The sequence below is a fragment of the Muscardinus avellanarius genome (assembly GCF_963383645.1).
Source record: "Muscardinus avellanarius genome assembly, chromosome: 11".
Classification (NCBI taxonomy): Eukaryota; Metazoa; Chordata; class Mammalia; order Rodentia; family Gliridae; genus Muscardinus; species Muscardinus avellanarius.
Window position 1 is genome coordinate 6,335,327 of NC_137797.1, and position 25,128 is coordinate 6,360,454.

Genomic DNA, 25,128 nt, shown 5'->3' on the forward strand with positions numbered 1-25,128 from the left:
CCTAAAGTCTCACATCTTCTGTTAAAGCTGTTTACAATTGCTAAGTGTATTACATATCCTGGTTAAAAACAATTGGCACGAGTTGCAGAATCCAGTTGCAGAAACCTGGAGCCTGTTTCCCAGCCGATGCCGGTGATCACTGAGGGCAGGTGAGAGAAGCCTCCTGTCTCTTGGGCCCTTGGTGGCCCAGGAAGCTGGCTGGGTGGACACCAGGAGTGGGCCACACGGCCCAGACCCTGTTACCATGGCTTTAGCCCCTGCTGTTTTTCCTGAAGTCACCCCCGTGCAGAGCAGTCTCTGGCAGGCAGTGTCTGGGTAGTGCTCGGGCCTTCCAGGGTTAGGAGGGAGCGCAGCCCCTCTGGAGGCCGATCCTGCTTCCTAGCTTGGCATTGTGGCTGCAAACTAGTTAACTGACCCCCATGGCTTCCCGGTACTATGAGCTGCTCTGCCCTCTGGACCGGCGGCTGGGAGCACGGACCACTTGTCTGTGGACTCCTCCTCGCTCCCACGGGCTGGCCCCATGTCCGCCTCATAGCTGGAACTCATACCTTAAAATCCCTCTTCTATAGGTAGTGGTAGGACTGCCCCTTCCATCTCAGGAGCCCTTTGGATAGCCCTTCCGGTTCTCCCGAGGCCCGCCACTTCCGGTTCCTGTTCTAGCGTGGTACTTCCGGCTCCTTCCCGCCCGAGGATGTCTGGGAGCCTGCAGAAGTCAGGCTTAGAGTAGATGGCGATGGGGGTGCACAGGGAGCACTCGAGGGGGAAGGCAGAGGAGCAGAGGATGCCCCCAGGCCACTGCTAACAGGGCCTCTCTGGGCCCCAAGGCTTCCCCGACAGGCAGGCGCTGGACTTGGGCCTCCTGGGGGCCCAGACCAGGCTCCGCTGGTTGGAATCCCAGTGCCACCAAAGGTGTGTGACCTGGGCTTCCGTAGTGGTCTTCCAAAACCGGACTGAGGCTAACGGCGCTGCATCGTGGAGTTAGTGTGGGTCCAGAGATAATGACTTGCAGTTGGATGAGCAGGTCTTGGGCAGAGGGCAGCGTAGAATGTTAACTAGGCATGTTCCTCTTCTCTGAGGTGTTCCTGTTCTTTCTGGAACCTCAGAACTGATAACCCTTTGGCCCCTGATGGGAAATATTGAAAAAGACTTAAAACAGCAAAACGGGTGACCTTTCCGAAGGCTGTTGGCCATTGTTCAGGAGACAGAAGCCTTTGTTATAACAAGGGCACTGGAGTGCTTGAAATGCAGGCGCTAGTGGCCGACATGAAAGGCAAGTATTTCGGGGGAATTAGTGGACTTTTGTTTCATTCCAGAGACTTCATCTTTTGGTGACTGCTAAGTTATTTTACTCCGTCTTCGCACAGGCTGTGAGGGTTCAAAGGCTTTCAAGGGACGCAGAGCCAGGTGTAAATGTCACCTGCTTCTCCTGGGGTAGGAACTAGAAGGCACCCCTACACACACACACACACACACACACACACACACACACACACACACAGCATGCGGCCAGCCTTGTTTCAGAGCCAGGATCTTCATTTCCCAACTCTCGCGTCCCCAGCGGGCGTCACTGCGCGCCTGTCGACTCATGCCCCCGCCACTCCTGTCCGGTGGCTCGAGCGAGGCAGGCGAGGGGACCCCGGCTCTTCCTCTGACACCTCTCGTGTCCTTCCTTTTGCAGACATCGATGAGTGTGAGAACGACTCCTACAACGGGGGCTGTGTGCACGAGTGTATCAACATCCCTGGGAACTACAGGTGTACCTGCTTTGATGGCTTCATGCTGGCCCACGACGGACACAACTGCTTGGGTGAGCGGCGCGGCTGTGTCCCGCCCGGGCACCAGCTGCCAACTTCTCAGCTGTAGATTGCAGTCGGGTCCACGGGAAGCCTGTTCTCCTTCGGCGCCTTGCCGCTAGTTTGCTTGGGCTGCTAACAATCTACTACAGACGGCGCGGCTTAAATGACAGAAATGTATTTCCTTACAGTTCCGGAGGCTGAACGTTCAAGGTCAAAGTAGGAGCAGTTTGGCTCCTTCTGGGCCTGTCCTTGGCGAGCTGACGGCCACCGCCTTCCTGTTAGGCCTTCTCATCCCTCCAGTGTCCACGCCGGGTTTGCTGTCTCTGTGTCCTCGTCGCCTCTTCTTTTAAGGGCCCTGGTGACGTTGGAGTAGGGCCTACCGAGACAGCTCTGAGTTTAATTTAATTGCCTCTTGGAAGGCCCTATCTTCAAAAATAGTCACATTTGGAAGCATGAGAGGTTAAATTCCTTCCACATAAGAATTTTGAGGGGACGGAGTGAAGCCCATACTCTGGCACACCTCCATATTCCCAAGGTTTGAAGACATTTTGAAGCCAGTGTGTGGACTTCATAAGCATAGTCCACTTTTGCTAGATAAAATTGGGAAAATGTAGAAAAGCGGGGGAAGGAAATTGGGACACAGCTCAATTCCACTGGTATGATTCCTTCTCTCTGAGTCCAGGTGTGTTCGGACAGTAGCAGTGGGCAGATGGGCAGAACGGTCGATTTTCCCTTTAACATCCTGTGCGCCTCAAGCATTTTCCTGTGGCTGCGGGTACCATCATTTTCCTAGTTGCTTGATAGTCTGACAAGTGTCTAATAACCTGGCTGAGCTGCATGGGGCCACCATAACAAAGAAAGAAACTGGGTAGCTTAAATGGCAGAGTCATACTGTCGTGCTTCTGAAGGTTAGGAATCAACGACCAGGGTGTTGGCAGGGTCGGCTCCATCTGAGGACCTTGAGTGAGAATCTGTTCCCGGCCTAGCACCCAGCTTACAGTACCCCGTCCACCTTTTGGCTTGTAGATGCCACCCTCCCCGCGCCTTCACGCCGTCTTAGCTCGATATGTGCCTGTCTCTATGTCCAAATCCCTCATGTTTATAAGGGCACCAGTCACCGGGCGTGGTGGCGCACGCTTGTGATCCCAGTACTTGGAAGGCTGAGATGGGAGGATCGCAGGTTCAAGGACAGCCTCAGCTACCTAGGGAGGCCTCTGCAATGTAATGAGACCTGTATCATAATAAAATAGGACTAGGGGTGTAGCTGGGAGGTAGCCTCTGGGTTCAATTCCAGTAAAAAAAAAAAAAGTAAGTAAATAAATAAATACATACATACATACATACATACATACATACACCAGTCATAATGAATTCGGGCCCACTCTAACCCCTTTGTCTTAACCTGATCATTTGCCTAGACTATATTTCAAAAAGTCACAGTGACAAGTTCTGGGAGGGAGGCATCTTTTGAGGGGACATCAGTCAACCAGGAAGGGAGGTGGTTCGCAGTCTCCTACAGGAGGGAGAGCATCTCAGGCCTAACACGGGACAGACCGGCGGGTCCCCAAGTTCTCTTCCGCTGCTGGCTGCTGGGTGGCGAGGGGCACAGCAGCTGACGTTGAGAGGGTACAGGCGTGGACTCGGCAGGAGCGCACCATGGACACGTTCATGACTTCCTGGGACCCCGGTCCCCTGCTGGTGGTGACCCAGAGCTTCACCCTCCGGGGCAGCCGTGAGCAGTAACCGAGGTAACATCCAGACGGCGGAGCGGCGCGGTGGCTCACACTAGCTCGCAGCTGGCTGTGTGGCCCTGGCCTGAGCCTCACCTCTCCACTCTAAAGTAGGGTCACTGTGTCATCTAAGTAGGGTCACTGTCATAAAAATGACAGTGTAAAGCAAAGTGACCAGTGCTTACTAGTTCTAAATAGTCAACAACAGGTGACGTTACTACCATAGGTGACGTGGACATCTTTCTCCTGTGTTTTTTAGTTTGTGTCTACCGTCAGAACCCAGATGTGATTCTGGGTTCAAGACATCTTTGTTCCTGTTTTCCCGAGCGTTTTGTTCTGTTGTTTTGTTTTTTGCACCGCTAGGGATGAAGCCAGGGACCTTCTGCCTCCAGAACACACCCCCCGACCCTATTTTGTTTTTTATTTGGGAACAGGGTCTCACTAAGTTGTGGAGGGCCGGGCTAAGTGGCTGAGTCTGACCTCGGGCCTGCAGTCCTCCCAAGTACTGGGATTACAAGTGTGCACCACCATAGCCGGCTTCCTGAGTACTTGGTTAGGATGCTTCCCACAGGTGGGGCTAAGGGGTCCAGAGATCGTTTGGAGTTTTGCAGAATTTGATGCGGCACTTTCCAACGAGGCGAGCCAACCTCCATGGGGCCAGCTCGCCTGCTGGCACGGGGCATAGACCGCTCCTCCCCCAGCACTCGGGACCCTGCCTCTGACTGGCCCGACAGCCTGAGCTCCCTGCCTGTTTTTGTTTAATGTGTGTTGGGTCTCAGACAATGCCGTTATAGGAAACAGATCTGTGAACATGTAATTACATCCCACATAAGTGCCAAAACAGAGTCCGGACAGCAAGTTACTGAAGCCCAGAAGGGCCAGATGGAGTGAGGGTGGCGGTGGACGTGGGGCTCAGGGGGCTCCATAGAGGAAGTAGCTCTACACGGAGCCCCCAGGACTTGCTGGGGTGGGGAACGCAGGCACTGCCTCGAGGCTGGGCTCAGACTGTGAGAAGGAGCCCACGGAGCCTTTGATCAGGGCCGCACAACTCCTGTCATGCTCCACCCCGGGTTAAGTACTGTCCCAGCGCTCGCTCACGTAATCCTCCCAGAACGCCAGCGCGCGCTTTCCCAGCCGTTCCCTGCAGGTGACAGCGTGTTTCAGGGATTGGTCAGTAGAAGCAGGTAGTATCGCTCTGTGGAGGACACTCCACCCACGGAGGCCGGCCTGGGGCCGCTGAAATCCTGGCTCTCCCGTCAGGAGCCAGTAGCTCCACCTCTGAGTGCTTCTGCACGAGGGAGGCATAGTCCCTGTCCCGCAGGGTCCCTGGAGGATTCAGGAGAATGGGTGGAGAGCGGGTAGCAGAGCGCCTGGCACCAGTCACCCAAACTGTTGCCAAATGAACTGTGTTGCCGTGGGCTGGTTGGACACCTTCAAGCCCGCTTGTCTACTGCACCCCAGCCCACTTACCCCCAGAACACCTGTACGGTACATACACACCCTTGTTCTACGCTGTAGCTAATACACCCTCCAGACTGCCAGTAGAGTCTGCGCAGATCTTCGTTTCGACGGGTTTTTTCCACAGTGGGTTCGTTTTTTATGCTATTATTGGTGCCTTATAGTCTAACATCATAATGTAAATCGTGTTGACCATGGCATACATGCACACAGTACCTGGTCCTCCCGCACCTCCCGATTTCCTTCCCTCCCGGCACTAAGTACCCAGACTGACAATAGCGTATTCACATGTACACACATAGTCAGTGCTTGTGTTTCCATTAATGAACCTCAGTCTCCCTCCTCTCCTCCCCTTCCTCCCTGGCTCCACTGAATTTTCTCCTCTACATTATCTGGAGTCCCTCTGGTATCCCAAATTCTCCCTAGCTCACGAATATTAGAGAAAACCCTCGTCCCTTCACTCTCTGTGCTTGGCTGACCTCACGTAACATAATGGTCTCCAGTTCCTTCCATCTTGCCAATGATGTCATTTTGTTCTTTATTGCCGAGCAGAATTCTATTGTGTGTATTTTCCATACTTTTGTAGTTCATGCATCTGTTCATGGACACCTAGGTTGGTTCCATGGTTTGACTATCGTGAATTGTGCTGCTCTGAATATGGGTATGCCGTGTTACTGTAGTCCTCTGGCTTCGGCCCCTTTGGAGAGATACCCAGCAGTGGTACACTAGAAAAACAAATAGCCCAAGCAAGCAATCGCCAACTTCTTGTGAATGGAACAGACACTTCACAAAAGAAGAGATAAAAATGGCCAGTAGATACATGAAAAAATGTGCAACATCATTAGCCATCAGGGAGATGCAAGTCAAAACTACACCGAGATTTCACCTAACCCCAGTCAGAGTGGCCGTCAAAGAAGTCAACAATTAATGTTGGCGAAGATGTGGGGAAATAGGCAGTCTTCTGCACTGTCGGTGGGAGTGCAACCCAGTTCAGCCACTATGGAGATCAGTGTGGAGATCCTTAGAAAACCGGGAATGGATCCACAGTGGGTTCTTTTTACAGTGATTAAAAGAACTGGTAAGACTTCACCGCACACACGCATCCCACCTCCTCTGAGCAGGGACTGCAGCGTCACAAGGCTCCTACGCGTATGGCAGCCATTACGGGTTCCTGTGGCCGCTCCACTTCTAGCCGGGGCAGATCCTTCCCAACAGACTTCTGTGTGTGTGTGTGTGTGTGTGTGTGTGTGTGTGTGTGTGTGTGTATCTGTGTGTGTGTTTTCTTGAGACAAAACTCCAGCTCAGGGACGTCTGACCTCATTTCCACCCGGGACTGACCGTGTGACCGTGGGCTCCTCCTTTGACCTTTTGGAGTCCCAACCCCTTCCTTATCCATGAAATGCTGCAGGAATTCGATACCTGGTTCAGTTAGGAGAGGGGGCTGGGCTTAGACTGAAAGATTCCAACTCAGATCCTGGCACCACCACTCACGAGTCTTAGACTTTGGGTCCCCTGAGACCCTCCCAGGGTCGGTTCCCCTCACTGTGAAATGGGGGGAGGAGGGTAAAACCAGCCTCAGGTGGTGATTAAGTCTGGGAAGAGGCGGAGAGCTCCGTGCATGGATGTAAAAGGCTGTCCCCGCACATCATGGCAGAGGTTTTGGGCTGGCCGCCCACAGCCCTCGTCTACCCACAAGTGTGTTTGGTTTGTCCACACAGTGGTGGTGGGGATCAATTTTTTGTTATGATTATTGAATGGCTTCTCAATGCTAAAAAGGGGGTTGTGGTCGAGGTGTGGTTGATATGCGGGTCGTGGTGGCGCACGTGCTTGTAATCCCAGTACTTGGGAGGCTGAGACAGAAAGATCGCAGGTTCGCAGCCAGCCTCAGCTACTTAGTGAGGCTCTCCGCAACTTAGTGAGACCCAGTTTCAAAATAAAGAACAAAAAATAGGGCAGGGGGTGTAGCTCAGAGGTTGAATACCCCTGGATTCCATCCTCAGACCTACAAAAAAAAAAAAATCGGTATTTCCAGCATCAATCACTCCTGCTTGGCCACAGCCACGCAGCCTCTGATGTGTGTGGGTCTGGGGCAGGAGGGCAGTTGGAGGCCCACACCCCAGCTGCTGTACATTTCACAGTCATGATAAAGCTCAAACTTCTCCCTTTGAAAAGGATACATATTCTTCCCCATGACCCGAAGGCTAGATCTGGATTCAGAATTCCAGGACCTGTAGGACCTTTGTGCCAGAGAGTGGCGGCCTGTGGACCACCTGTTCCCTCCCCTGTTGCCAGCCCGGCCACATCTACACCATTGAACCTTAGGACACCCGCGCCCAAATGTCGAATTCTGGCTGTTTACCCTGGAAGAAAGTAGCTGTTTGCTGGGGCGCTGTGTGTGTGTGTGTGTGTGTGTGTGTGTGTGTGTGTGTGTGTGTGTGTATGCGCATATACACACTACTGGGAATTGAACCCAGGGGCATTATACCTCCAAGCTACATCCCCAGCCCTTTTTTATTTTGATTTTTCAAACAGGGTCTCACTAGGTTGATGAGAGTCTTATTACTTGAAGCTGTCCTTGAACCTGCAGTCCTGTCTCAGCCTCTCAAGCACTGGGATTACAGATGTGCGCCACCACACCTGGCTTCGGGGCTTGTTCTTTGGCAGCCTCTGGCCCTCTGAGAACAAATGGCTTATGGCCCTATCTTTTGGCAGGGAATGCAGGGAATTCTATGGGCAGGAGGTTTTAGGGTCCCAAATGCCCAGGATATGGTCTTAGCAGTGGATGCAGGTTCCAGGTGTTCATGGCACCCCTTCGCGGACTCCTCCCTCCACAGGGAGACCTGCAGACACAGGAGAACAGAGCATGGGCTGGAGTGTGAGTCCAGGACCGGGCCCCTGTGCCCACCCACACCTCGGCCGCCGCACTGCCCCTGGGGAGTGCGTGTCTCCCATTGGCCACAAACCCCGCCTCTCCCCCTTGCTCAGCTTCGGTCACTAAACGCCCTGCCTGGCGCCTGATGGTGCTGCCCGCGGGCTCAGTGGCGGAGGCGGGAGCGGCTGCCTGAGTCGCAGGAAGGCCCTCTGTCCACGGCTTATGTAGCCGCCGAGCCTTAGCTCAACGCCCGGCAGGCATCACAGAGAGGGAGGCCGGGTGTCGCGGTGCCTCCAGAAGTCTGGGCGAAAACTCTTGTCCAGTGGAAACATTCCTCTGCGAACCACCGCTGAACTTCCCAGGGCGAAACCCCATCACCTTGGCAGGACACCGCCGTGCTTAAGGCGCGCTCGAGTCCACTAGAAGCTGCCCCGTGGGGGAGGGAGGCGTCTTCCTGCCGAGCTTTCACAGTGGATCCTTTTCTCCTTTCTCTTGAGCGTGCGGGTGATTTTCTTGCGGAGATGGCTGGCCTGTGACTGTATCCTGGAGAGGGGCCAGAGCAGCCCGCGGGGGAGTGCAGCCCTCGCTCTATTTGACATCTTTATTGAGGAATTTCTCAAATATAACAGAAAATGACACCAGAGGGGATTGGAGCCTTGATGAGGTCCTGCCCAGCCCCAAATGGCTGCTTTGAGCTGTGTAATTACTTGAAATAGCAGTAGTTCTGTTTGAAAAATATTATTCCAAACTCCATGCAATTGGACAGCAGAGCAATATTTAGGCTAATAGAATAAGATTTTTTTTCATCTTAAATTAAAGCCAGCAGTGGGTAATTTCTTCCCCGTCTCCACAAAGCCAGGCTCCTTCCCCCTGAAGCCATTAGTTCACTTAGCCAGATGTTTCCCCCGACCTCAGTCTTTACCTTGACTTACTGAAAATATGTTTCTCAAGTTGCTCCGGGTCTGAGTTTGGGGCTCGCCTTTGCAGTTTGTACCCCTGTTCGAGGGAAGTCATGCGTAGCCGGGTTCCGCGGCAGAGTTAGCTGATGGATCCGCGGCTCACTGCAGCCCCGTGGACTTTCATTAGGCTCCCACTAATGGGCGATAGTCGTACTCAAGTAAGATGAGGAACTGGGGCCGGGGCTTGTGTCTGTTGAAGCGGCCCACGGTGCCGTGCGAGCATTCTTTGATTACTCCTCAACATCCCTGGGCAGAAGCCATCAGTGTCTCCCTTTATGAAAAGTATTTTCCTCTTTAATGAGGAAACTGAGACGCACAGGGAAAGTGGCCTACTCAAAATCAACAGCCGTGAGCAGCAGGGCCGGCCCAGAGTCCAGGCCCGAGGTTTTGCAAGACCGAGGCTGTAAGCCTCTGTCCACAGCGCTGGCTGTGCGCAGGAAGGACTCACTGTCCACGTATCGGACGGGCGTCCCTTCCCTGCATAAGAATCTGGGGGTCACGGAGGGTGTTCAGATCCCCAAACCTGCCAGACCAGGCTGGTAGAGGGGTGCTAGAGGGTACCCCTCACTCCTGAAAGTTCACCCAGAGCACCTCCTCCCCAAAGCCTGTCCTGCCCCCTGGGCCGAGGGAAGAGCTCGATGCCTGTTTAGGCGCCTGGCGGGCCCCAGCGCTTCCCTTGGGACATCGCCTTACACTGTGTGCCTGGCTTGCAGAGCCCCTCCTGGGAGCCTCCTCTTGGGGTTCTCCTTGCTTTTATTCTAGTGTCTGGTTCACCTGCCCACTGGCCCACAGGCCCCTCAACCTGGAAGAGGCCAGGCCCGCCAGCCTCCTCCCTCCACCACCTTTGGCTCTTGTAGCCCTCTACACAAACCTGTGGCGATGGCCACACCTGCTGACCCCTTCCCCAGCACTGATCCAGCGAGGTCCTGCTTGTCCATCAACACCCGACTCAAACGCCCCCAGGCTTGGAGGCTTCCTGTGGCCACACCCCCCCACTGTGCCTCTGTGTTGGGGGTCCCCCTTCTTCCCCAGAAAGCAAGATTCGTCTTGTCCATCTCTCCACCTGCCTCCCAGAACCCAGCGTAGTGTCAGGCATGTCATGGGCGTTTATATAAATATTTGTAGAATGAACAAATAAAAGAATCTGTAGCTGAGCAGGGTGGCACAAGCTTGTAATCCCAGTGCTGGGGAGGCTGAGACAGGAGGATCGCAGGTTCAAGACCAGCCTCTGAAACTTAGTGAGGCTCTCGGCAGCCTAACTAGACCCTGTTTCAAAAACAAAACAAACGGCTGAGGGTGTGGCTTGGCGGTAGGATGCTTCTGCAGTGAAACAGGTGGCCCACCTCGCCCAGGGCTCCAGGTTGGTGAGGGAGACGAGTGAGGCACTGCAGGAACAAAAGGTTGAAGCCACGCTCACGCCGCCCCTAGCCTGCAGCCATTGGTTTACTCAAAAGAAAATCTTCCTCAACACCTACTGTGTGCCGGCCAACTTGAAGAGCTGAAGGTTCACACAGTGGTGAGGAAAATCGGTGCTGAGCCCGCACCAGGAGCCTACGTGGCAAGGAATGCGGAGTTAACCATGTAAACACGTAGCACATCTCAGTCAAGTCGGAGCCACTGAAAAAATACTAACACAGAGCAGCAGGATAGAAAGCACTGGGGGTGGGTGCGATGCCCGCGCCTGTTATGCATCAGCGCCCCCCACGTGGAGTGGCCTGAGACGCCCCTTATCCTGAGTGCGCATCCTGCAGGTCACAGGCTGCACGGGTTCAACTCTCGCCTGCGGCCTCAGCTGGAAGACACGGAGCTAGGACGACCTGGAGGCCGGAGCTGGACTCGTCCAGAAGCCTCCTGGCTCCTGTCTAGCGGTTGACGTTGGCTGTTGGCTGTAGCGCTCGTGGGAAGCCTTGGTCTCTGCACGGGCCGGTGTGAGCTTCCTCCCAGCCTGGCGGCCAAGTCCCAACAGAACAAGATCAAGTGTGCAGAACCCTTAGAGCAAACCCTCAGCAGTCACTTCCCCCAAACTCTACCACAGAAGGAGATGACCGGGGAGGGGACACGGGGGGCCTTGGTGAAGAGCTAGGGGAGGTCCACTGTCCAGGCAGGTGGGGCCACCGTGGCCCTGCGGTGGAGACAAGCGAGGTGAGTTTGGGGACAGGTCAGTGTCCGAAAGGAGGACGGAGTTGAGCCAAGGAGACAGGCAGGGGCCACGCACTGCAGAGCCTTTCGGACACCAGAAAGGGGCTTCAGTTTTATCATAAGTCAACTGGGACAACATGGGACATTGAACCAGGGACTGACATGTTCTGAAGGAAGTCTTGTGTGTGTGTGTGTGTGTGTGTGTGTGTGTGTGTGTGTATGGTACTGAGGATGGAACCCAGGGACATTCTACCTCCGAGCAACACCCCCAGCCCTATTTTTTATTCTTTTATATTTGAAAGAGGGTCTCACTGAGTTGCAAAGGGCCTCACTAAGTAGTAGCTGAGGCAGTCTGTGAACCACGAGCCTCCTGTCTCAGCCTCCAAAATGAAGCATGTGCCACCACGCCTGGCTCTGAAATGGCTTCCTGGCTACAAGGGACAGAGTCGGGTGAGCAGGGGACCGCTGCAATGGCCAGGGTCAGAGGTGTGGCTGGGCCCACGCAGGTTGACAGGGTGGGGTGATGGTTAGACTCAGAACAGCTTTAGAAAGTAGCCGACAGGGATTCCTCAAGGATGAGATGCGGGGGGCCAAGGGAGCGTGAGGACGGAAGCTGGCCACTGGGTGTTTGCCTGCAGTCGCCGTGTGCCTGTGCTGGTGTTGCTGGGTGCGAAAGGCTGGGGCTGGGCCACTTTGGCGGTGGGAGTGGGGCAAGGGGCCCGGAATCTGTTTGGCTGGATGTTTCTGCAATGGGTAACAACTGCCCGAATGGAAATGGCTGCAAGCTCAGACCTGGGGAACCGTCAAACCATCAGCATCTAGACAGCTGTGAAAGCCAGAGATCCTGGCACTTGTTTGACTCATGAAGATTTGGTGAGTGCCTGTGCCGGCCCATGCCCTGGGCTAGGAGCGCACATTTTGAACACGGGTGACATATTTCCTACTTGCTGGAAGCGTAGGGGACCAGCCTTCCTGGCTTGGAGCCCATCACTGACCGTGTGACCCCGGGCAAGTAACTCAGCTTCTCTGGGCCTCTGCGGCCTCTTCTGTAAGGTGCGGCCAGTGGTGGCCTAGTAAAGCAATCATGAGAATCACTGATTTGCTTATTTGCCAGTGACGAGGCGGAGGCCAGATGAGAGGAGCTTTGTAGAGCCCATGCCACGGAGCCAGGCAGACACCCAGACTCCAGCTGCCAGGGGCAGTATCATTTCATTTACTCCTGGTGTGCGAGGTCAGCGCTTACTAAAGAAAGCAGCGTGCGCGCGTGGCGAAACCCAGGGCGTTCTAGGCTTATCCCCCCCCAGCCCTTTTTATTTCTTATTTTGAAGCAGTCTCACTAAGTCACTGAGGGCTTTGCTAAGTTGCTGAGGCTGGCGTCGAACCTGTGATCCTCCTGTCTTAGCCTCCCGAGTACTTGGATGACGGGTGTGCACCACCAGAGATTCAGGGGCCAGGCCCGTGCCCTGTGCTGTGTGCGAAGTCCCCCCCCGGGGGGGGGGGTGCTGGCCCTCACGTCTCACGTGGCGCTGCTGCTCGCGGGCTCCAGGTCAGCGAGCATCCCCACCTCTTTCCGGGGTCCTCACATCCCTCATTGGTTGGTGTGGGGTCACGTGACGTCAGGGCTTCCTTTAGAACCTGGGTCCCTCAGCCTCGTTTCTCAGAGTCTCAACATCGATCTCTGTGACCCGGGGTGGTCCCTCTGTTAGGATCAGACGTGGAGGTGGGTGTGCAGGTGACATGCATGGCTGCCTCGTGAGGAGAGGGCAGCGGAGGGCACTCGGGTCACCCGGATGCTCCCCATGGGTGCTGCGGTCGCTGTGGTGGTGCTGGCGCGGGCCGGGCTGGCCACTGGCTTGAGGGAAGGGCTCGCGGAGGACCCTGGAGAGGACGTGCTGCTCCCCGAGCCCCTCGCGAGGGCTCAAGTCACCTCTGTTTATTTGTCTTTATACTTCAACAGCTCCAGCGAGTTTCTTGCTCGGAGCAAAAATGCTGACCATTTTAACATAAAACTAAACAGCCTCCGACCTCCGACCATAAGCTTTCCTTTATGGGGAAAGCTTATGGTGCTTTCCCCATAAGCACCAGTGTTTTCTAAGGTTAACCGAAGCGATTCTGCCTCCCTCCCTCCCTCCCTCCCACCTCCCACCCCACCTTTCCCCATCTTGGCCCACACTCAGGTGATCCGAACGCACTTGGCTGCAGGCGCTCACTGGCCATCAGAGTCCAAGTCAGATGCTGGCCTGCTCCTCCTCTCCGCTTTCACAACTGCTAATTTGGTGGGAATGCCTTGGCCTGCGAAAAAGAAACACTGGCCAGCCACACATCTTTATAAAGGGCTCCTCTTCCCCCACATCTCTGCTGAGTGGGGAGCGCAGTGGCGGAGCAGAGGGAGGCAGCTTGAGGGGAGCCGCCTGCCACGGCCTCAGGCCCAGAGCCAGCTTGGACTTGGGGGGACCAGGCAGGCCCTGGGGTGAAAGAGGGGCAGCCTATGTGAAGTAGAAAAACCCCGTGTCCCCCAGGGGCTTGCAGGTCCTGTGGGCTTCTGTCCGAGGCAGAACTCTTTCAAGCAGCGTCACGGTCAGTGCGCGGCTGAGATGGGAGGCAAGGTCGACGGGGTTAGCGTCCAGCATAGCCTCCAGGAGCAGTTTGGAACCCCTGGGCTGGGCTGCTTCCCCCCCACATCTGGGACTTGGTAGCATGGTCTCCAAATGACTTTCCTCGGGCAGTGGCCTGTGTGTCCCTCATCCCCGCAAGACACAGTCCCACCTCTCTCTTCCTCTCTCAGCCTAACTTCCAGCACCTGGATACCTCCTGTTCCCCTGACCACCCCGCCCGCACCCCTTCCCAGTGCCCTGCACCTGCCGCTCCTGCCTCTGACCGCCCAGCTGCACACCACGCCCTGGGCTTCCCGTGACCCAGCTGTCTTGGAGGGGCCTTCCCTGCTCCCCGGGAACGCCTGGAGGGCCAAACTCCATTTTGACTTAGTGCTTCTCCCCGGGGCCTGGGGGGCTCGTTTGTGCAATGGAGGGCTGGGGTGGCCAGATAAGGGGCAGAGTGTTTGATTCTGACCTTCAGGAGGAGCGCGGCTTGACAGTGGGACAGCACAGACCTGCTGGGGCAGAGCGTTGTCTTAGGCACGCGCAGGGATGCCTTCTGGGCAGGTCTCCTGGCAGCCCCAGGCCACGCCACGCCTGGCTCCTTGGGGTTCTACATGCTGGGGTCACAGACTTGGGCCACTCTGGGCCTTAACGTGCCTATCTCTATCTATCTCTCTCTCTCTCTCTCTCTCTCTCTCTCTCTCTCTCTCTCTCCCTCTCTCTCTCTCTCTCCCTCTTTCTCCCTGGAAAGGAGACATGATGGTCCTAGAGGGGCCCTGGGGATTCAGCAGGGGTCTGTGTGGAAGCCTGGTGGCTCCCGCCACGAGGGGATAGTGGCCCCTCCTGCCCTCGCCCTGCAGCTCATCTGTGCCTGGAGCGCCTTCCCAGAGCCGGCGAGTCCTCCTTCCCCTGGGCTGGGATCTCCTGTTACTCCACCTCTTACCGGCCCCACCTTTGGATTGGTCTCCATTTGGTGGCTTAGGGAAGAAGTCCTGCTCTGTCCTGGAGCAGAAAATACAAGTCCATAAACAGCAAAGCAAAACACGGGGCTGCGGGCAGAGGGTGGCCAGGCACTTGGCCCGCTCCCATTTGCAGCCCCCATGCCAAGGGCCAGGTCAGGACTCTGAGGATAAACAAGAAGTGTCTTGTGAAGGCTCTTTTAAGAACCCCACCACCAGAACGCATGCCCAGTCCAGACGGCAAGGCGCGTGCCTAAACGGAGCATCAGCAGCCAACGAGGTGCCCCAGCCCCGCCGCACCTCGGCCAGCACCCTTGCTTGTCTTGAGCATCTAGGCCCTGGGCAATGTCTGGGGTCACCCTGGACGTTAGCAGGGCCTGGCCATGTCTGGGAGATGCTGGAGGACCCTCCTACCCCAGCAGGACAGGACTGACCTGGGGCTAGTGGCCATTAGCCAGCCCTTGGCATCAGCCTGGCCTAGCACGCCTCCCTGGCACCCATCCGTCCCAGCCACATAGCTAGAAATAGACAGCTGGCAGAGACAGCTGCACCCACTGGCGCTCCTTTGTGGAAAGCGGGCTGCCATGACAGCTCTGGTGGCTGCTCGGGCTGGGGTCTTCCGGAGCCTCTGGGGTTCTGCCTCAGTGATGAGTACAAGATCCCACAGGCCAGCCTGCTGTCATGTCCTCGCCCCTCCCTGGCTCCGGTGGAGGCCCTCGGAACCAGCCATCGGTGGCTGCCCTGTTGCTGGCAAGGGGCCCGTCCAGCTCCTCACCTGGGCCGTCCATGGTCTGGCCCTGCTTGGAACTTTAGTGTTCCTTCCTTCCTTGGCTCCAAGCAAACTCAGTGTCAAGCCTGTTGGGGCCCCCTCTCCTCTGGGCCCTGCATGTACAGCTCCCCCGTCCTAGAGAGCCCTTCCCCCTCCCCTGCCCCCCATGCCTCTTTCCTGGTCTCTGGCTCCCCACTCTGCTCCCGTGGACCCACCGGAGTCAGGACTCACTGCAAGTGTCTATTTACTTATCCGTCTTCCACACGTGGATAATTATACCCAACCACTCAGAGAAATCAAGAAAAAAGGCTGAAAATAATTCCCCCCATTTTCTGGGCAGCCCTGCAGATGGGCAGCATCCACGGGCAGTATCGTCCGGGCGTAGACATAACTTTATATGGTTATAGTCATAGCACTGATGTTTGCGGGCCACTGCCCCCGATATTCAGAATGTCTTCACTGTTGATACGTAATCGTGTGGCCGCGATGGGGGAATGTAATCAAAGCCCAGGATGTGGGGAGCCAGTGGCCCGTGGGTGCCGAGGAACAGCCTCCTGCCCTGACCCTCTGCTGGGACGGCCAAGCTGCCCGGGGGAAGCCATCTGTGGCCCGGCTGACCTCTTCGGCACATGCCCCGGCACGCCCGTCTGCCAGGTCAGGGCATTCTGAGATTGGCTAGAGGTGCTCCTTGCCCCAGGAGCTCCCAGCCATGTGGAGGAAGACTCCCAGCGCAGTGCGCTGGGGTAAGGAATACCAGCTGTGTGCGAGGGCGGGCGGGTGAGCAGCTCACCCCGCCTGGACTGCGCAGAGGCTCCCCAGGTGGGGGCGGAGGTGGGAACCGCGCGTACCCAGCCTACAGGCAGAAGCCTGGGCCCAGGGGTAGATGGCAGCAGGCAGAGGGCCGTGTCTGGCACTCCTGCCAAAAGCTCCCCGCTCAGGGACCTGGAGGTAGCTGGTGCCTGTGGCAGGGTCTCCACGGTGGCTGCACGGGAAGCACCCCACACCGGCAAGCCCGGACCCCAGCTTCTCCTGGCCCCACCCAGGGGCCAGCAGACATTGGCCTCAGTACCTTTCCCCTGCAGGATGGCCCCCTGAGGGCAGCCTCACCTCCACACCCCCCGTACCCTGTCTGGGGGAAGCAGGCTGAGGAAGGATGGCCCATCCGGCAGGTCAGTCCAGTGTGAACACACACAGATCCAGCAGGGAATGGGGAGCAGCGGAAGCTCAGCCTTGGCCCCAGAAATTGGCCTGCAGGGAAAATCCCCAGAGCACAAGAGGCGGTATAGGCAGCCGCTCACAGGCCTGCAGGGAGCAATCCCCAGAGCAAAAGAGGTGGTGGAGACAGCCGCTCACAGGCCGAGGACAGCGTGTCGCTTGCCGGCTGGACAGGCAGCAGGCGAGAACGGCAACCAGGACCAGGGCGCTGCGCGGGAAACCCTTCCACTCAACTGTGTCCACGCAGCGTGAACTTCTTTTAAAGATGGAAGGTGCATGTTCAGAATGACGTGCTACAACCGGAAAATCGGCTTGTGAAAGAACTAGACTGGACGCTCGTGACTAGCGGTGTGTCCAGTGTGTGATTGTTGATGCGTTTTCCCGACGTTTTCCAAATTCCCTGAAGTTCACAATCTTAAATAATAAGCCAGTTTCCTGGGGCAAGCAGCAGGGAGCAGGGGAGCTAGGTCCTTGAGAGAGGAAGGCAAGGGCGGAGTGACCGCAGGTCTTGGGGAGGGTGGGCAGCCCACGCGCAAGGCCACGTCAGCCCTGCTCCGCCCGCGTCTGCAGTGTTCTCAAGTGTGTCCAGTCTAATTTGGCAAAGACACTTAGCTATTCTTAGTCCTGGTGGTGGCCACACATCACCCCAGAGCGCACCGTAAGGGACCGCCAAGCACGGGAAGGAAGGCGCATGGAGCTGGGCACGTGGACACGTGACAGGGCACAGCCCGGGTCAGGGTAGTGGCCTCACCTCACAGAGACCCCTCGGGTGGGGATTGGTGTGCAAGTGGGGGCCCCCTGGCATAAAGAAAGAGCGGCCAGGCAGCCCCATGGCAGCCCATCACCAAGGGAGGCCCGCGCCTTACACTCTGGTGCTGGAAGGAGGAAGGAGGCCCCCAGTCTCAGTGGGAAGAATTGATGCCTGAAGGTTTGAAGTTCCAGGCTGCAGTGAGGCTGGGAATAAGGCAGTTCCCACCTGAAGTCAGGCGGGACAGACTGGCTGGGACCCTGTCGACCTGAGTCGGAGGTGTGGCGGAGCCTGGCCCTCCTGGGTGGAGCAGATCTTCCTGACCACGGGTGGCCGGGTTAATCACACCCAGCTGGGCCGGCCCCGGGCTGCTCTGGAAGACCCTGGGAGCTGGCGAGCAGCTCCCCCTTTCCCCAGAGCGCCTGCTTTGCTTCATGGATTGTTTGTTTGCTTTTCTGCCTCCCCCCACCTCCAGTCCCCTGTTCTTGCCCTCATCAAAAGAAATTTTTAAAAACTCCAGTGCCGCCCACAGATCTCCGGCCAGGATCGCATTCACAGCTGTGCAGTCAGAGTCTGCGGGGAGGACAGCCTCCTGTTTCTACCCAGGCCCTGTCACTCTCATGCCGGGGACCTGGGCAGACTGCTTGCTGGCTATGGGGCTTCCAGTTGCAAGACCTGGCTGGGTTAGACGCTGTGAGGAGCATCCCCAAGACCCGGCTGGGGTTAGATGCTGTGAGGATCATCCCCGAGACTCTGCTGGGTTAGACGCTGTGAGGAGCATCCCCAAGACCCTGCTGGGTTAGGCGCTTGTGAGGAGCATCCCCAAGATCCGGCAGGTATTAGACGCTATGAGAAGCATCCCCGAGACCCGGCTGGGGTTAGACGCTGTGAGGAGCATCCCCAAGACCCTGCTGGGTTAGACGCTGTGAGGAGCATCCCCAAGACCCTGCTGGGTTAGACGCTGTGAGGAGCATCCCCAAGATCCGGCAGGTATTAGACGCTATGAGAAGCATCCCCGAGACCCGGCTGGGGTTAGACGCTGTGAGGAGCATCCCCAAGACCCTGCTGGGTTAGACGCTGTGAGGAGCATCCCCGAGACCCAGCTGGGGTTAGATGCTGTGAGGAGCATACTCGAGACCCTGCTGGGTTAGACGCTATGAGGAGCATCCTCGAGACCCTGCTGGGTTAGATGCTGTGAGGAGCATCCCCGAGACCCGGCTGGGGTTAGACGCTATGAGGAGCATCCTCGAGACCCGGCTGGGGTTAGACGCTATGAGGAGCATCCTCGAGACCTGGCTGGGGTTAGACGCTATGAGGAGCATCCTCGAGACCCGGCTGGGGTTAGACGCTATGAGGAGCATCCTCGAGACCCAGCTGGGGTTAGATGCTGTGAGGAGCATCCCTAAGACCTGGCTGGGTTAGACGCTATGAGGAGTATCCCCGAGAGCTGGCTGGGGTTAGATGCTGTGAGGAACATCCCCAACATGAAGCAGGGAGCCTGCAGCCCCGCCTCGCCCTCACTCAGAGATTAGTGCCAGAGCTGGTCTTGCCTTGGAGGCCCTGTGCTCACCTCCCAGCCCCCACCTGTGTCCACTTAGCACAGTTATAAAGAGCACTGAGCCCAGGGCCACTGGCGGGCAGTGACCACAAGCACTCAGCCCCTCCTTCCTCCGTTGCGACCTCTCCTCAGGCTCCCCTGTAGCTCATGCCATGTCAGGGCTGCTTCCTGGGCAAGGCCGGAACAGGAAGATGACCACAGCCTCGTTGATGGTCTCCGCCCCACCTGCCCAGGAGCCACCTGGGGCCAGCACGTGCTCCATCGCTCAGCGAGGGCTGCCTCCTTGGCTGGACCCCAGGACGACAGGGCCTCTCGGGCAGCCCCTCTGCAGCCCGCACTGTGAAGACACAGCACCACAGGCCAAGTAGCTGGTCACTGCTAGGACAGGCCACAAGCCAGGACCCCAGACAGGTGGCTGAAGCTCCCCGTGTGCGCTGCTGTAGCACTCGGTCAGTGCTCAGCCCGCAGGCACGTGAGGTGTGTGTCTGCTGCACACCCTAGGCTAGAGCAGTGCCCAGACTCTGGTGTCTGGGGAGAGACAAAGTGGTCACAGAGGCGACGCCAGGTGTCCGGAGGGGCTCTGCAGGAAGCAGCGGGGGCGAGCTGCAGACTCCTGCTGATGCTCCAGGCCGGGGTCAGGGTGCATCTCGGGGAAGTGACGCATGAGCTGAGATCCGGGGAGGAGCCGGCTGTGCCACAGCAGGGAGGAAGAACGGTCCAGGCGGAGGGCGAGTGCAGAGGCCGAGCCGGCACAGGCCGAGCATGGTTGTGGTCAGAAAGGTCAGGGACAAGGCTGAGGTCCGGAGGGAGGGGCAGCTGGAGGGGATGCAGCTGTCCAGAAGGGGGTGCTCGTCCTCCAGCCTTCAGGGGCTTCCAGGCAGACGGCAGCCCAGCGGGCTGACACTGGGGCCACCGTGTACAGGACTGAGGGACAGGTAGCGGCCAGCGGGCCGGTGGAAAGCGAGCGCAGTGACCCGGGCCCGGGCGCGGGCCAGTGGGGTGAAACGGGTTGCCCTTGGCGTTTATGTCAAAGGCGGGAGCTGCAGCCTGCAGAGGGGTTATGTGGGGATGGAAACACGGTATCAGGCTGACCACCCGGCATGTGGCCCCAGGTGTGGCGCAGCCGTTTGCCAAGATGGGGAGGCCACGGGCGGAACCGGGCTTTGTTTCCTTCTGCTCTGGCGTGGGAGGGGGCGAGGCGGCCTACCTGCTCACCAAGTCTGTGGGGCATCTAAGGGCAGGAACTCGCTGGAGGACAGTAGTGCAGGCGGGCTTCGAGGTTGGGCAGATTGGCAGATAGCGTGAAATCCCTGGGAGCAGAGTGAGACGGGGAAAGAGGGCGGCCATGAGCCCCGGCCTTGCTGCCCCAGCCAGCCCTCCCTGAGCTCCTGGAGCATGCTGCTGGCCCAGGCTGCTTGGTATTTTGTTTTTTCGGTACTGAGTATTGAACCCCCGGGATGTTCTATCTCCAAGCAACACCCCCAGCCCTATTTTTTATTCTTTATTTTGAAACAAGTTTTCATTAAGTTGTGGAAGGTCTCACTAAGTAGCTGAAGCTGGCCATGAACCTGAGATCCTCCTGTCTCAGCCTCCCAAGTACTAAGATTACAAGCATGTGCCTCCACGCCCTGCCTGGCCCAGGCGTCTTAAAGGAGGTGTGTCCACAGAATGGGAGGACTAGTATCCAGGACATATAAAGAACAACTCAAGACAACCAAGTTTAGAAATGGGCAAAGGGTTGTTGTTGTTGTTGTTGTTTTGGTGGTATTGGGGTTCCTGGAAACCCTTCTACCTCTGGGCTACACTCCCAGACTTATATTTTTATTTGGAAATAGGGTCTCTTAAGCCAGCGAACCTGCACGATCCTCCTATCTCCACCTCCCAAGCACAGGGATTACAAACGTGCACCACCACACCAGGCCTGGGCAAAAGGTTTGAACAGACATTTCTCCAAGGAGATATGCAAGAGAAGTGCCAATCAAATCTGTGAGACACCACGTCACACCTACCAGGCTGACTAGGAAACAGAGCAAGACAGACAGAAAATAACAGATATTGACAGGAAGGTGGAGAATTGGAAACCTTCACTGATGGGAACGGAAGCGGTGGGGTCCTGTAGGAACAGCTGGACGTTTCCTCAAAAAGTGTGAAATAGAATTACCATAATATCAAACAACGCCAGGCGTGGTGGCGCACGCTTGTAATCCCCGCGCTTGGGAGGCGGAGACAGGAGGATCGCGCAGGTTCGAAGCCAGCCACGCGCTGGCTTAAGAGACCCTGTTTCCAAAATGAAAATGTAAAAATAGGTCTGGAAGTGTAGCACCAAGGTAGAAGGGCTTCCAGGAACCCCAGTACCACCAAACAAACAAACAAACATCACCACTCCTAGGTCTATGTTCAAGAGAATTGAAAGCATATCCTCAGACACTTGTATGTGAATGTTCACAGCATTGTTCATAATTGCCAAAAGGAAGAAACAACCCACATATCTGTCAATTGATGAATAGGTGAACAAAATATATACAGATAATAGAATATTACTCAGCCATATAAAAGAATGGAGTTCTGATACACGCTACGATGTGGGTGGTGCTTAAAACATTACGCCATGTGAAATAAGCCAGACATAAAAGGACAAACACTGTATAATTATTTTTATATGAAATGTCCAGAATAGGCAAATCTGCAGAGATAGAAAGTCAAATTTTGGTTGCCAGAGGTTGGGATTAATTGAAAATGGGCTCAGGGATGCTTTTTGGAATAATGGGAAAGTTCTGGAATTAGTAGTGATGATTACAGGACAGAATGTATATTCTAAAAATAACCAAGGTGTGCATAGAAGGCAGTGAACTTTATGTTGAGTGGGTTATATCTTAGCCAGAGGAAAGTGATTGAAGAAAGAGGAGCTCCCCTGAGCGGAGCAGGAGCAAGCCGTCTGCACCCTCAGCATGCCGCAGGCCTCGCTCTGTGAACCCCTTGGTGCCCTGCCCCCTGAGACAGCAGCCTGGAGGGCAAGCAGCGGAGCTAGGCCAGGGGGAGGTAGCTGAAGGAGCTGAAGCTGCCCCGCTCAGAAGCAGGAGGCCGAGCAGGGTTGAGCCTCCCCTCTGCTGTGGCTGGCCGCTTTTCAAGTCTGGAAGAGATTTTACGGTCCCCAGGGCACGTTCAGGCCGGAGTCCCCGGGCCCTCGCGGCCTCGGTCCAGCAGCTGCCCAGGGGCAGTGGTTTGTGTGTGTAGACACGGTGCAGAGAGCCTAACCTCCGCCATTCGCATCAACTCCACAAACACTACAGGCACCACTGTCGCCCCCAAGCTGCAGAGAAGGACGCCCGGCCACACGTGCGAAGCTGCCTGTCTCTGGTCACCAGCCTCCCTGATCTTGCCCCCATGCGGTGTGGCTCCTGAGAAGAGAGCTGGGTCCCATGGGTTGCGCTCACAGGCTGACACCACGTAGACTATTCTAGGGAGAAGCACCCAGCCTTCTACGCTGGGCAGCCAATTCCCGTCCTTCAGAGATGTGGCTATTGTAATCCCAGCACTTGGGAGGCTGAGACAGGAGGGTCTCGGTTCGCAGCCAGCCTCAGCTACTTAGTAAGGCCCTTTACAACTCGGTGAGATCCTGTTTCAAATTAAAGAATAAAAAGTAGGGCTGTGGGTGTCACTCAGTGGGTAGAATGCCCCTGGGCTCCATTCCTGGTACCACACAAAAAATTATGCTGGGGCCAAAAGGCAGGACTCAGCTGCAAGGCACCGTGAACGGCCCCGGTGGCCATGGTGTGAGCAAGCCCTAAGCCTGCCTCTTCTGGGCCGGCACAGGGCTCCGTGGGTGACTGGGGCTTGCTGATCTGGAAAGCTGAGCCTCCTCCCATGAGCCTCATCTCCCAGCCCGGAGCTGGTTCTCAAGGCCTCAGCTGATGCCCGGAGCAGCAAGCAAGGTCCCAGGGGATGCCAGCCATACCTCCTGGCCGCCTGCACAGCAGCTCTCAATAGCCCAGGGAGTGCCCCGGATCTGGCAGAACCCAGGCCCCAAAGCTCTGAGACCATGTGTATCTTACCCCAAATCTAATCCATCTGCTTCTCATTTATTTACACTTAACTCATCAAATGCAATTTTGCAAGAGCCACTCGATAGCCAAACGGCTCTTCTGCCTGAGCCGCCCTTCTGAAGGGAGCCGGCGAGGGCGGCTGGGCCCAGCCTTAGACCTCAGAGGGGGAGCTCTCAGAGCTGAGGGCCAGCCTGGCCCCCTGCGCCTCCGTGCCTGGCCCCCTGCGCCTCCGTCTCTGGCCCCGCCCTTGGGAGCTGGGTCGGGGGAAGCGCGCAAGGCCCGACACACAGTAGGCTCTTGGCAGCCAGGAAATACGGGTGGGGTCAGAGCCGAACACAGAGCCTCTGTTTCAAAGGTTCATAGGAAACACAAAGCAACCAAAACTGGACCCAGAAGTAATTTTCAGTTATAAATAACTACGAACCTGGATTCCTGGTCCAAAAGAGGACAGACAGCCGGCTGTTAATGAAAACAAACATCAGCCCCTTAGGCCAAAAAGCAAACCTCACGGGCAGACCACAGGCCGCGCAGAAGCCCGGCGGAAGCAGATCAGCCTGCAGCCTGCTCCTGTCAACCCCAGAGCAGGCCCTGTACCCAAGATGACCCTCCAGCGGCTGGTAGACAGCAGGGCGGGGAGCCCGCTGAGCAGCGATGGGCAGGGGCACAGCTACAGACCTCCGGCCCCGCTCAGCGCCAGACCTGGTGAGGAGCAGGTGACCCCTTCCCAGACACCCTGCTGGGACTTGACCTCCGGCCCAGGGCCTTGGCCATGGAGCCTGTGGGTGGGAGAGGGCCAGAGGGAGGAGCTCCTCCAGCAAATGGTCTCAGCAAGCCTCGCCGGACGCCGAGCAGGGGGAGACCCTCATCTGCCCAGTTGTGCAGCCGGCCTTGCTGCTGTCTCCCGGCCTTCCTCCCAGCGCTGAGGGCTGAACCCGAACGTGCCCACTGCGCAGCAGGCTTGGCCTTCCAGGACTTGGTCCCTTGCCTTGCCTCCCAGACCTTAGGCGCTCATCTGCTGGGGCACAAGCTTCAGTGCACACTTGTAGCTGGGCAGGCTGGCACATGCCTGTAACCCCAGTACTGGGGAGGCTGAGACAGGAGGATCGCAGGTTGAAGGATAGCCTCAGCAACTTAGGCTCTCCGTAACTTAGTAAGACTTTGTTTCAAAATAAAAAATAAAATAGGGCGGGGGGTATAGCTTGGACATAGAATACTCCTGGGTTCCATGTCCAGCATCAAAAAAATGTGCGCATGTGTGTCAACAGAACAAGCGCAGGCACCCACGTAGTGCAGGCTGGTGACCCAGCAGGGCCCCTGGGAGCCGGGCCTTTGCACTCTGTACCTTTCCGGCTCCACTGCCAACTGAAAGGTCTCCTGCCGGGAGCCTCCTAGAGCCTGCTTTGTAGCTGTCTCCCCAGCCAAGGGCTCCCTGCCTTCTGGGAACCTTCTGCTGTGGTTATAAATAAAGATGAAGAGCAGGGCCGCCAGCAGGCTTCAGAGGTGAGACCCTCCCCTGCCCGACCAGAGCCTGGACCCTGGATTGGAAACAGGCCTGCTCAGCCCTCGCTGCTCACAGGCCTCACTGAGCCCGCAGCCTGGGTGCTTAGTGGCATTGTCTGGCTATGTAGATGGCTCCCCCAAGGGCTGGCGGGCAGCATCTGAGAGCCCTCAGCATCACAGGCCCCAAAGTAGCTGGAGCCTAGCACAGCACTCGCTTCCACGCCAGGGCCTGGCGGGCCGGCCTGCGGAGCTGAGCTCACGCTTAGGACCTGCTGGCCACTGTTCCCGGTAGCTTCCAAAAGTCCACTCCTGCTAAAGGGGCCACAGGCCCTTCCCTGCTGGGCCCCAGCCCCTCCACCAGAGCCTCAGGTCACAGACATCCTGCCCACCCTGTGCCCACATCACCTCCTCTGGGGACCCTCTCACCCTGCGCTCTGGTCCAGAGCATTGGCTGCTTGGGGAGGGCAGGGACTTAACCAGAAAGGTCCACATTGGTAGATGTCGGTGTCGATAACTCTGAATGAACGGGGATGTTCCGGTGGACCTGGAGGGCTGAGAAGGACTTTGGTCTGAGGAGGGGAGGCTGCTCCAGGAAGCTGGAGCTGGTGCACAGGGGGCAGAGCCCCTCTGCGTGCCCCGGAGCCCTGCCAGCACCCTGCTGGCCTCTGCTGGGGTGAGCTCCCTGGCCCTGGCCCTGGTGCAGTGGGGCCGTGGCAGGCAGGAAGCAAAGAGAGGACGTCACAGAGGAAGGTTGCAGCCCCGAGCTCCAGAACACTCCCTGCAGA

General features: G+C 57.0%; 1 protein-coding gene across 3 annotated transcripts in view; it reads left to right on the forward strand.

Moving 5' to 3' along the window:
* Positions 1-25,128, forward strand: part of SCUBE1 (signal peptide, CUB domain and EGF like domain containing 1) — a gene marked incomplete at both ends in the record, with an annotated part of 120,223 nt that overhangs the window by 17,522 nt on the left and 77,573 nt on the right. For all 3 annotated transcript variants that reach the window (XM_080705478.1, XM_080705479.1, XM_080705480.1), the window contains one exon: positions 1,679-1,807. In XM_080705478.1, coding sequence (XP_080561604.1) covers positions 1,679-1,807 — 129 coding nt within the window. The remainder of the gene's footprint in view (positions 1-1,678; positions 1,808-25,128) is intronic.